This window comes from Bombina bombina, chromosome 2 (assembly GCF_027579735.1).
Source record: "Bombina bombina isolate aBomBom1 chromosome 2, aBomBom1.pri, whole genome shotgun sequence".
Lineage (NCBI taxonomy): Eukaryota > Metazoa > Chordata > Amphibia > Anura > Bombinatoridae > Bombina > Bombina bombina.
Genome location: NC_069500.1, coordinates 1,185,531,657 through 1,185,544,900, shown reverse-complemented (window position 1 = coordinate 1,185,544,900; position 13,244 = coordinate 1,185,531,657). Strand labels below are relative to the sequence as shown.

Below are 13,244 nucleotides of genomic sequence, written 5' to 3'. Positions count from 1 at the left end.
TAAACATGTCTGACACCAAGGAAAATCCTTGTTCAATGTGTTTAGAAGCCATGGTGGAACCCCCTCTTAGAATGTGTCCCACTTGTACTGATATGTCTATACACTTTAAAGATCATATTGTTGCACTTAAGAATGTGGCCCAAGATGATTCTCAGACTGAAGGTAACGAGGGTAGCCCGTCTGCCTCTCCCCAAGTGTCACAACCAGTTACGCCCGCTCAAGCGACGCCTAGTACCTCTAGTGCGTCTAACCCTTTTACATTACAAGACTTAGCGGCAGTCATGGATAATTCTCTTGCAGCTTTCTTATCTAAACTGCCCGTGTTACCTGCAAAGCGTGATAGCTCTTTTTTCAGAACAGATTATGAGCATTCTGACGCTTTGGTAGCTGTATCTGATATACCCTCACAACGCTCTGAAGTGGGAGCGAGGGATTTGATGTCTGAGGGAGAAGTCTCTGATTCAGGAAGGGTTCCTCCTCAGACAGATTCAGATACATTGGCTTTTAAATTTAAACTAGAACACCTCCGCGTTTTGCTCAGGGAGGTATTAGCTACTCTGGATGACTGCGACCCTTTGGTGGTCCCAGAGAAATTGTGTAAAATGGACAAGTACGGGGGCAGAGCCAACCACCGAGCTGAGCAGATGCAGACATTCAGAGCTCTTGCTCTCATAACTAGTTAAAAGCTACTAAATAGCCTCAAAACCATCTATCTAAATGGCAAAAAGATTCCAAGACTTGCTACTACTCTTCGCAGTATATATATGGGAGTAATTAACAAGAAACCATAACGATAACGGCAGGAGATAACGATAACGAGCGCATTGCACATATCATGATGGCGACAGACTACGCAAAGAAATCTTTTAGCCATGTAACTAACAACACCCAGCTACCAGACTTATCCCTGTAGCTCATATATTGAGAGTAAAGCAGATACCGCTCTGACTTGAGAGGATGGACTTTTTCCTTATAGACGCGCTGACTGAGTTGGGGCACCGCATGGACGCCCAGTTTAAAGTCCTATTCCAAAGCCTGTCACTCAAACAGGAGATACCTGCCAGCCTTTCGGAGAAGGATCTCTGTACCTTGTACCCTTGGGATGTCTACCCACGCCGTCAGGACAAGATGGCTGCTACGATCAATCAAGGCTCTTCCACGTTACCAGAGCGGTCTGACGTCGCTCCCGATTCCACTACTATCTGTCCAGCCCCTGTCCCGGAGCGGCCGGCTGGGGCGGGAGTTGGAGTAGATGCAACCGCGCCTCACACTTCAACAGTTGACCTCCCTGATTCCGAATGCTCCCGAGTAGTCTGGACTCGAACCATCACCAAAGCCATGACAGATACAGGTGACCCATACAGGCAAGCAGCTCAGTACTTCACCACACCGCTCTCAGGGCTTACAGCATGGGAGAGGGAGGTCTGGCCTACTACCTTAGCTCCCATTCGTGACCGCAGTACTACGGTTAGCCCTCTTCTGCAAATACACAGGTCTGATAATGAGGCCTCTTTAGAGACCCACGGCAGCTCTCTAAATGGTCATAAAACAGGAGTGGGTTAGAAAAGACTCTTCCGCTCACTCAAAGACCTTCTCCTTCAGTTTCTAAGGATTAGGCATGGGACTGAGACTCTGCTAAAATTGAATGACGCTGCGACGCCATTGTTAACTCTAAGGTCCCGTTAAACTTTCTACAATTGAGATTCTAATACTCCCTTACTCATATATCCTGTTATACCCAGAGTAATGAACAGAGTACACATACTTTTAGTTTATGAGACTATATAATATAGATGTTTTTCTGGTCCCATCTATAATACTGTTTTATGCCTAGTATATTAAGGTTCTTTCTGCCACTCCATATTGTGATTAGGCTCCCTTTCTTGGAGCCATATATTTAGCAATGATATCTGTTTTACTAAAGTAGACTTACTGGGGGAAGCGTATCAGTATGATGCTATCAGGTTGAAACATAGGATAAAACCTCCCCTTTTGTGATTGTCTCTTTGTTAGCACATAACATTATATGCATAAAATTGTACAATTGTTATTTTAATCTTCTTAGAAAATTAGAGATGGGTTAATTTAATTAAGTTTAATGTATCTGAACATCCAGTCTCCCACTCAAATGTTCTGGATGTGTAATAGGCATATGTACATAAGCATGAATGATCACGCACCTAACATCCTAAGAAAAGACCGTCAGCTATAACACCTATCAACAAAAGTTGACGTAACCTGGCGCATTAGCATTGAAACCCTAGCCTAGTTAATACACTATGACACAGCTTGCGCTAGCTTCGGCAGAAGTCTGTTTATGTTTACCCAGCCTTCTATAACGGTAAATGTAGGTTTAAATTAAATATTGCACCACAATTTAGTACTGCAACCTACCCATAACTAACCTCATCCTGTTGTCCAATCACAATAGGCTCCATCCTCCCTACTTTTTCCTCCCCCTCCATAAGTCAAGTGGCTCTGGCCCACTGAAACTCCTCTTCTTTCAGGTTCTATTTGACCTCCTTTTGGTCATCCTAAATACTAACTCCCCACATTGAGATAGGACTTTCTTTTTTATTCATCACATAAGGGCGGAGATTAGATTCTAACCACTAAAACATAAAATGAAGTTTCAACTTTATTTGCCCAAACTTATATTTGATATCTCTCTAGACATAGAGTGGGTTCCTATTGGTTCAGGCCAACCTTTTAATACGACTAAGACTATGATCATTTCTGTAAGACTTGAAACTCTTAATTCAATTCACTATCTAGTATGGGTACCCCCTCACCAGACATAGAGATAACCCTCAGGTTGTATGATTACATGTTATACTCAGATGTCAATTTCATGCATAGGCAAATGTTGTATTTTGTATTTCTTGGTTTGTTGAAACTTCAATAAAAAATATTAAATTAAAAAAAAAAATGGACAAGTACTTAGAGGTCCCTGTTTACACTGATGCGTTTCCGGTCCCTAAGAGGATTGCGGATATCGTTACTAGGGAGTGGGATAGACCAGGTGTCCCCTTTGTTCCCCCTCCTGTTTTTAAGAAAATGTTCCCCATATCTGACCCCATGCGGGACTCGTGGCAGACGGTCCCTAAGGTGGAGGGGGCTGTTTCTTCACTTGCTAAACACACAACCATACCAATTGAAGACAGTTGTGCTTTTAAAGACCCTATGGATAAAAAATTAGAGGGTTTACTTAAGAAATTTTTTGTTAGACAAGGTTTTCTTCTCCAACCTATTGCCTGCATTATTCCTGTAACTACTGCAGCTGCTTTCTGGTTTGAGGCGCTGGAAGACTCGCTCCAGACGGAGACCTCATATGAGGAAATTATGGATAGAATTAAGGCTCTAAAGCTAGCTAATTCTTTTATCACTGACGCCGCTTTCCAAATAGCTAAGTTAGCGGCGAAAAATTCAGGTTTCACCATTTTGGCGTGCAGGGCGCTATGGCTAAAGTCCTGGTCGGCCGATGTGTCATCTAAATCCAAGCTTTTGAACATTCCTTTCAAAGGAAAGACCCTCTTCGGGCCTGAATTGAAAGAGATTATTTCAGAAATCACCGGGGAAAAGGCCATGCTCTCCCTCAGGACAAGCCCTTTAAGACAAAGAATAAAGCTCATTTTCGTTCCTTTCGTAATTTCAGGAACGGCCCCGCTTCATCCTCTCTGGCTGCAAAGCAAGAGGGTAACGCTTCACAGCCCAAGGCAACCTGGAAACCTTACCAGGGCTGGAATAAGGGTAAACAGGCCAAAAAGCCTGCAGCTGCCACCAAGACAGCATGAAGGGGTAGCCCCCGATCCGGGACCGGATCTAGTAGGGGGTAGACTCTCTCTCTTCGCTCAGGCCTGGGCAAGAGATGTACACGATCCTTGGGCATTAGAGATTGTATCCCAGGGATATCTTCTATAATTCAAGGACTCTCCTCCAAGGGGAAGGTTCCACATTTCTCGTCTGTCTACAGATCAGACAAAGAGAGGCGTTTTTACGCTGTGTAGAAGATCTACATACAATAGGAGTGATCCACCCAGTTCCAATTGCGGAACAAGGGTTGGGTTTTTACTCAAACCTGTTTGTGGTCCATCCTGGATCTAAAAATTCTAAACAGATTCCTCAGAGTCCCATCATTCAAAATGGAGACCATTCGGACAATCTTACCAATGATCCAGGAAGGTCAATATATGACTACCGTGGATTTAAAGGATGCATACCTACACATTCCTATCCACAAAGATCATCACCAGTTTCTCAGGTTCGCTTTTCTGGACAAGCATTACCAGTTTGTGGCTCTTCCCTTCAGGTTAGCCACTGCTCCCAGAATTTTCACAAAGGTGCTAGGGTCCCTCCTGGCGGTCCTAAGACCGCGGGGCATAGCAGTGGCGCCTTACCTAGACGACATCTTAATTCAGGCGCTGTCTTTCCAAAGAGCCAAGTCTCACACGGAGATTGTATTGGCCTTTCTGAGGTCTCATGGGTGGAAGGTGAACATCAAAAAGAGTTCTCTTTCCCCTCTCACAAGGGTTCCCTTCCTAGGGACTCTAATAGACTCAGTAGAAATGAAAATATTTCTGACTGAGGTCAGAAAATTAAAACTCTTAACTACTTGCCGAGCTCTTCATTCCATTCCCCGGCCATCTGTAGCTTAGTGCATGGAGACAATCGGATTAATGGTAGCAGCAATGAACATAGTCCCTTTTGCTCGGATACACCTCAGACCACTGCAACTATGCATGCTCAAACAGTGGAATGGGGATTATGCAGATTTGTCTCCTCAAATACATTTGGACCAGGAGACCTGAGATTCTTTTCTCTGGTGGTTGTCTCAGGATCACCTGTCTCAGGGAATATGTTTCCGCAGGCCAGAGTGGATCATTGTAATGACCGACGCAAGTCTGTTAGGCTGGGGTGCAGTCTGGGACTCCCTGAAAGCTCAGGGCTTATGGTCTCGGGAAGAAACTCTTCTCCCGATAAACATTCTGGAACTGAGGGTGATATTCAACGCTCTTCAGGCATGGCCTCAACTAGCTGCGGCCAAATTCATCAGATTTCAGTCGGACAACATCACGACTGTAGCTTACGTCAATCATCAGGGGGGAACAAAGAGTTCCCTAGCGATGACGGAAGTAACCAAAATAATCAGGTGGGCGGAGGATCACTCCTGCCATCTCTCAGCAATTCACATCCCAGGAGTAGACAACTGGGAGGCGGATTTTCTAAGTCGTCAGACTTTTCACCCGTGGGAGTCGGAACTCTGCCCAGCTGACTCAGCTATGGGGCACCCCAGAGTTGGATCTGATGGCGTCCCGTCAGAACACCAAACTTCCTCTCTACTGGTCCAGGATCCCAAGGCGGTATTGATAGATGCAGCTAGCACCTTGGTCCTTCAATCTGGCTTATGTTTTTCCACCGTTTCCTCTTCTCCCTCGTCTGGTCCCCAGAATCAAGCAGGAGAAGGCTTCAGTGTTTCTGATAGCGCCTGCGTGACCACGCAGGACTTGGTATGCAGACCTAGTGGACATGTCATCTGTCCCACCATGGACATTGCCAATGAGGCAGGATCTTCTAATACAGGGTCCGTTCAAGCATCCAAATCTAATTTCTCTGCATCTGACTGCTTGGAGATTGAATGCTTAATTCTATCAAAGCGTGGTTTCTCTGAGTCAGTTATAGATACTCTGATTCAGGCTACCATAAGATATGGCGGAAATATCTTTGTTGGTGTGAATCCAAGGGTTACTCATGGAGTAAGATTAGGATTCCCAGGATATTGTCTTTCCTCCAAGAAGGATTGGAGAAAGGATTGTCGGCTAGTTCCTTAAAAGGACAGATATCTGCTCTGTCTATCCTTTTACACAAGCGTCTGGCAGAGGTACCAGATGTTCAAGCGTTTACTCAGGCTTTAGTCAGAATCAAGCCTGTTTATAAACCCGCGGCTCCGCCATGGAGTCTAAATCTAGTTCTTTCAGTTCTTCAAGGGGTTCCGTTTGAACCTTTACATTCCATAGATATTAAGTTGTTATCTTGGAAAGTTTTGTTTTTGGTAGCTATCTCAGAATTATCTGCCTTGCAGTGTGATTCACCTTACCTGGTGTTCCACGCAGATAAGGTAGTTTTGCGTACCAAACCTGGTTTTCTTCCTAAGGTTGTTTCTAACAAGAATATTAACCAGGAAATAGTTGTTCCTTCTCTGTGTCCTAATCCTTCTTTGAAGAAGGAACGTCTGTTACACAATCTTGATGTAGTTCGTGCTTTAAAGTTCTATTTACAAGCAACTAAGGATTTCAGCAAACATCTTCCTTGTTTATCTATTCTGGTAAGAGGAGAGGTCAGAAAGCGGCTGCTACCTCTCTTTCCTTTTGGCTGAAAAGCATCATCCGTTTGGCCTATGAGACTGCTGGCCAGCAGCCTCCTGAAACTGTTACTGCTCATTCTACCAGAGCAGTGGCTTCCACATGGGCTTTTACAAATGAGGCTTCTGTTGAACAGATTTGTAAGGCAGCGACTTGGTCTTCACTGCATACTTTTTCCAAATTTTCCAAATTCGATACTTTTGCTTCTTCTTCTTTTTGGGAGAAAGGTTTTGCAAGTAGTGGTGCCTTCCGTTTAAGGTACCTGTCTTGTTCCCTCCCTTCATCCGTGTCCTAAAGCTTTGGTATTGGTATGCCACAAGTAAAGGATGAATCCGTGGACTGGATACACCTTACAAGAGAAAACAGAATTTATGCTTACCTGATAAATTACTTTCTCTTGTGGTGTATCCAGTCCACGGCCCGCCCTGGCAATTGAGTCAGGTAAAAATGTTTTTGTTTAAACTACAGTCACCACTGCACCCTATGGTTTCTCCTTTTTCTTCCTAACCTTTGGTCGAATGACTGGGGGGTGGAGCTAGAGGGGGAGCTATATGGACAGCTCTGCTGTGTGCTCTCTTTGCCACTTCCTGTAGGGAAGGAGAATATCCCACAAGTAAAGGATGAATCCGTGGACTGGATATACCACAAGAGAAAGTAATTTATCAGGTAAGCATAAATTCTGTTTTCATCTGGTGCAAGGAGGTGCGCAAAGTAATGAAATATAAAAGAAGAGTAATACAGGCGAACATTTAAACCAGCACACGCTCATTAATCATAGTATATATAAATAGATTATTTTGACTCAAAAACCAGACGCAAAACTGTACTCAAGTAATACATAATTACCCTTTATTAACTACAAACAAGATATATATTTGGTTGCAGCACCAAGCAAAAAATATTGTAATGTATATACCTTCCTCATGCATGAGGAAAAAAGACCTGTTTAAGTCAACCTATAGTAAGAAAATAAAGTCCTGCAAAGGCAGCTGCCTGTGTTATAATTAATAGTAGTAGGGTTAGCAATGGAAGTTCATATAAGAGCAAAGCAAAGATTGTTAGATGCAAAGCAAATAGAGAGACTGCTGTCCACAGCGTAATATTGAACAGGAAAAAATAGATATCTCAAAAGAGATAGCTAAATAGGGGGCGCTCTAATACTCATATAAAAATAGATGTATTAATTATTATGTTGATATTAACAAAACTGTTAGTCAGGGTAATAAAATAAAACAAACCAACTATAAAATGTATATAATAGAGACAAAAAAAGTCTATAGGTGTAATGAGTCCCAATACATATCCAGACCAGATGATATGGAATATATCGATGAGTGGATGTAATCTGTAAATAGATATCAGCAGCAGCACTCTCCTCACATCAACCAGGCAGGACGTCTAAGCAGAAAAATAAAGAACACAAAGAGAGGCGCTTGTGTGTACCAGTGGAGACGAGGGATATAAGTAAGAACACCCACAACAGGGTACTCACATTTGGTAGGAGCACTCAGACAGTGCTATTAGGCGTGGACTGGGTACTCAACAGCAACCCAGCTTGCTGATACTTCCAGCGTGTCACCAGGAACACCTTGAGCTCTTCCCTTCTCAACCAGGATAGCAGGCTGCCAGACAAGGCAGCTTCACAGAACAGGCAAACTGCTACTGATCATTGCTATAAACCACATCATCCTCCACCTATTATCTACACTGGGACTGTTCCGGCTTGGAGTGGGATTTCCTGATATTTCCATCTACATTTTCCTGTTCTGTGAAGCTGCCTTGTCTGGCAGCCTGCTATCCTGGTTGAGAAGGGAGAGATCAAGGTGTTCCTGGTGACACGCTGGAAGTATCAGCAAGCTAGGTTGCTGTTGAGTACCCAGTCCGCGCCTGATAGCACTGTCTGAGTGCTCCTACCAAATGTGAGTACCCTGTTGTGGGTGTTCTTACTTATATCCCTTGTCTCCACTGGTACACACAAGCGCCTCTCTTTGTGTTCTTTATTTTTCCACAGCGTAGTATGGTAGAAAAGCCGCAATTATTGTGACAGGGTAGTCCCTTTTGTCAAAGGTAGCCAGCCAAGAACAGAACAGTAATGAAAAGATGTAAGTTCATAGGTTAAAGTAAACATTCAGGTCGGTATAAAGGACGTTAGTGGCTGTAAGGTAAATGTGGTCTTGGTATTATGTCCATGTAGAGTCGTTATGGAGAGCAACGAATACACTGTGTTGTCAGAAGTTATTACTCACTGAAACCTTTTGCCATCAGCGGGACTGACGTCTCACTACCACCGCTTCTTTGGGTCCTGCAGGTTTTCCCGTAAAAACTTCTCAGTTGAGAAGACGGGTCTCTCGACTCTTTATTGCCAAATACCTTACCGAAGCCATGCAAAGCGTCCTACAAACAAATCCACGCTCACGGAGCTCCTGTGGGCGTGGAAGAAACAGCTACACGTGTTTCACCCAAACTTTCGTTCTGATTGGGCTTCCTCAGGCATGTGATGCTGATGTACGTCAGACTTGCCTTTTTATGCAGATTATCCCAGGTGAAATAGTTAACTAGTTCAGTGCTTTTGCAAAGTTAAGTACTGCTGTCCTGATTACTCAGGAATTAAGAGCAATTCTATATAGTGATGGGTACATATTCATTACACAATTACGGCAGCAATGGCTAATCTATCATCATGTTTTAGATCATATTACATATCCTTATTGCATATTAACACTTTAATTACAAAATTTGCTATAAATAAATCCTACATTTTAGTACAGTTGTTCTCGTAAAGATACAATCATATTGAAACCACGGAGAGATTACTTTGTTGGTAATAGTATGCATAATAATTAACTAGATAGTGAGGAGTATTAATGAATATGGCACAGTCGGGAGGTTTTTAATCTAAAAATGGGGCATAATTTAATTCTTCGTTCAGGCCACCTGGTTGAACAGTATTCAGGTTAAAGATCCATTTGCATTCAGCCTTCAACAATAGATTGTCCCAATTGCCCCCTCTTTAATTAATGCCCACATATTCAACATCCATAAATTTAAGACATTTGTCACTACTATTATGAAATTCAGAGAAGTGACTTGCAATGCCGCTAGTCTTAATCTTTTTATTTACTATGTCTCATCTATGTTCTTTCATCCTCTCCTTGAATTCACAATATGTTTTCCCAACATACTGTTTGGGACAGGAGCATGAGAGGACATAGACTACACCATATGTTTTGCATGTAATGAACCCCTTAGTTCTGTGGATTTATATATATATTTTTTTAATAAATCATACTCTGGTTATACATAACTACCAGCATGAGAGGAAAATGTTAATAAATAATAAGGTACCCTCTTCATTTGCTCACTCCTTCTCATACATACTAGAATCAAGAAAAGTGAAAATAAAAATAAAGAGTACAACACCCAAGGCGTCCCAAGGGAGTATGACTGACATCACCTATACAAGTAGTCACTTGGTTGTATATTGACCCCAACTGTAATCCAATGTTGTAAGGGTAATGATTTATATGGATGTTTGCCAGAAGTCGCAGGCTTGATAATCGAAGTCTATTTAGACAATCCGGTTACAGAGTTCATAGTGTGTACACCCCTATGTCAAGTAATTGGAGATGTCACAATTTTCTATGTCTGTTACAGTAATAATACAACCATCCGTGTCCTGTCATGCCTTTAGTAGTGTCTTACTGTTGCCCAGAGGTCCCAACGTTCATGTGTGGCAGTAAACGATAGCCAGAGCATACTCTATAAATGCTGAACCTCCACTCACGCTTACAAACCGAAACCCCTTAAGAGCCTGCACCTTGGTATAATATATACACACATCAAACATCCGATACTTGCAGTTGAAGTGCTCCGTATGCCTTAGTGATAGCAAAGTTCCTGGTGTGACTCCAAGTGTGTTGTAGTGAGTCTTTATAAGTTGTCTGGAGTTACTCCTTGAGAAAGGGCGGAGTCCCGAAACGCGCATTGGAGTTTACTGACGTCATCACCTTAGTGTTACCTTAATGATAGCAAAGTCCCTCGTGTGACTCTGGATATGTTATACTAATAATAATAACTACTACTAGTATTTATATAGCGCCTTTTTCAGCGCTCACTCTCGGAATTAACCAAATCCACAGCTGAATAGTAATAGTTGTTTTTTGTAGTAAGTCTTTATAAGTTGTCTGCGTATGTTAAATTCAATTGACCTGCCTGCCACACTCATCGACAGCTTCTCAACTTTCAGGCACGAGTAAGGTCAGTAAACTCCGACGCGCGTTTCGGGACTCCGTTCTTTCTCAAGGAGTACCTCCTGACAACTTATAAAGACTCATTACAACACATCCGGAATCACACCAGGAACTTTGCTATCACTTAGGCATACGGAGCACTTCAAACGCAAGTATCGAATGTTGGATGTGTGTATATATTATGCCAAGGTGCAGGCATTTATAGCGTATGCTCTGGCTATCGTTTACTGCCACACATGAATTTTGGGACCTCAGGGCGACAGTAAGTCACTACTAAAGGCACGACAGGACATGGATGGTTGCATTATAACTGTAACAGACATAGATAATTGTGACATCTCCAATTACTTGACATAGGTGTGTACACACTATGAACTCTGTAACAGGATTGTCCCCCCTTGAGGAGGGTTGTACTCTTTATTTTTATTTTCTCTGTTCTTGATTCTAGTATGTATGAGAAGGAGTGAGCGAATGAGGAGGGTACATTGTTATGTATTAACATATTTTGCTCTCATGCTGGTAGTTATGTATAACCTTTATAACCTTATATATATATATTTTTTTGATAAATCATACTATCAACTGAGGCTGTGGGTATTTTACATAAAATGGAAAATTCAAGAACAGGGGGTCATGATCTCAAGCTAAAGGGTAGTAGATTCAGGAGTAATTTGAGGAAGCACTTCTTTACAGAAAGAGTGATTGATTTATGGAATAAACTTCCTCAAGAGGTAGTAGCAACAAACACTGTGGGGGACTTTAAAAATGCATGGGACAAGCATAAGGCTATCCTACAAACTAGATAAGTTTATACTGTTAGGTAATATCGGGCAGACTTGCTGGGCCTATGGCTCTTATCTGCCGTCAATATCTATGTTTCTATCATTTTTTTTATTTTTTTGCGCAGTGGTGGGATTTTTTTTGTATTTTTATATAGGGTGGTTAGACTACATCCTATCTCGAGTACGCTCTGTTTTCTGAGCATGAAAGCTGTTCGTGGGCTTTCCCTCTCCCATTAAAAACTGTATAACTAACTATAACATTATGTTTAAGGCTGCTCATGCAATGGTTCTTTGATAGATTTAAATGTCAAACCCATACTGTATATAGCAGGGCACTGTTTTATGGAGAAGTGTATCAGAGTTATTAGTTAATTTCATGTTTTATGCACATACATTCTTTGAAGTGTTATAGTATGTAGAACTGTATCTTGCACATCTTTCCTTTTATGTATACATTATATCTACCGTAAAAACAATTCAGTCATGGGAGACATGGTTTGATAATACATATATATTTTTTAATTTAAAGGTGCTTTCTCGAGGGTGTCCAGTGCAAGCAGCCAGCGGAGCGATAGGATTGGTTCCTCTGCAGCTTTACTAAGACCTACGAAATCCAGAAATGTTCGAGCAGCATGGATGTGATTGCCCAAATGTGTTCTTTTTGCAAATTATTTCTCAAATCAGTGTAATACCGCACTTACTGCTGCTATTGTGAAATTCATTATTTTTATGGATGAATTATATATTATGTGGTGTGATGTATATTTTATATTTTTGTTTTGTATATTTTGATAATGTTATTCCAAAATGTAATTATTTATAAAGAATAATTGTATGCAGAGTTTTTCTCTGTGTCCTTTTCTTCTATTTTGTCTTGGGATTGCTGAATTCTAACTGATTCTTTATCACTGTACGACTCTTTCAGACAGGTAACTATAATAATCTTTTAACGAAGATATAATCTTATTCCCACTTTTTTTTCCTTTGACAATCATTTATCTTGACGTTGTCGTACTATTAAAAATAATTATGTAGCCTATTATTTTTTCTATGCAAGGTCTAAAATACAATATTTTTTATGTTTTCATTAAGAATGATCAGACTTGTATACTAGTTTTTCATAAAACCATTGATATCTCTAGTACACTAACCCAAGCTAATGAAATACCAGTTCAGTGGGTTGGCAAATAGAATTTAAAAGTCTCTTCATAGGGGTTGTTTTATATTAACACATAATATAAAGATTTATCTTCAACTACTATGTGCCATACACACATTAAACATATATTTAACTCCTATTTCTTTCATAAGGTGGTGAGAGTCCACGAGCCTTGACATATGGGATTACATTCCACTAGAAGGCAGGCAAAAACTAACCAACACAAGAGCTTTAATCTCTCTGACTTCCTGATTACCCATAGTCTTTGTTTTTGCCTTCACAGGAGGAAGTGAAAATGTAACGTGCTTAGACTTCTTTGTGGAAAGGGGTTCTCAAACTGCTTTGAGGCACATTATCCCCCTCAGAGGTCCGAGAATAGGGCTGAGGGGTGTAGAGGCAATGAGGGTAATACTCCTGAGGGAGTTTTTAGCTAGTCTGCCACACGTGTGCCTTGTTGTGGTTTCTTCCTAGGTAAGATTGTGAATTAGTTATAACTAAATAGGATGGGCTCATCTACAAGACATTTACTGATGGGTAAGCATAGTAGAGTGGGTGTTTTATTGGTAAGTATATGTCCTATACTCACAAAACTTGCAGACTTCTTAGCAGGTACAATATATTTGTATAGAAGGAAGGGTTGAGTGTCAGTACAGGAGCTGCCAGGGGGTGCTTTAGGGCTTCCCTTATTTTGTGG

At 41.5% G+C, this 13,244-nt stretch overlaps 1 protein-coding gene across 1 annotated transcript in view; it reads left to right on the top strand.

Annotated features, from left to right (window-relative positions):
- CFAP97 (cilia and flagella associated protein 97) overlaps positions 1–12,430 on the top strand; it is a 107,508-nt gene extending 95,078 nt beyond the window's left edge. Inside the window, exon 6 of the mRNA XM_053703883.1 lies at positions 11,921–12,430. Coding sequence (XP_053559858.1) covers positions 11,921–12,033 — 113 coding nt within the window. The 3' untranslated portion in view covers positions 12,034–12,430. The remainder of the gene's footprint in view (positions 1–11,920) is intronic.
- Positions 12,431–13,244: the final 814 nt, after the last annotated feature.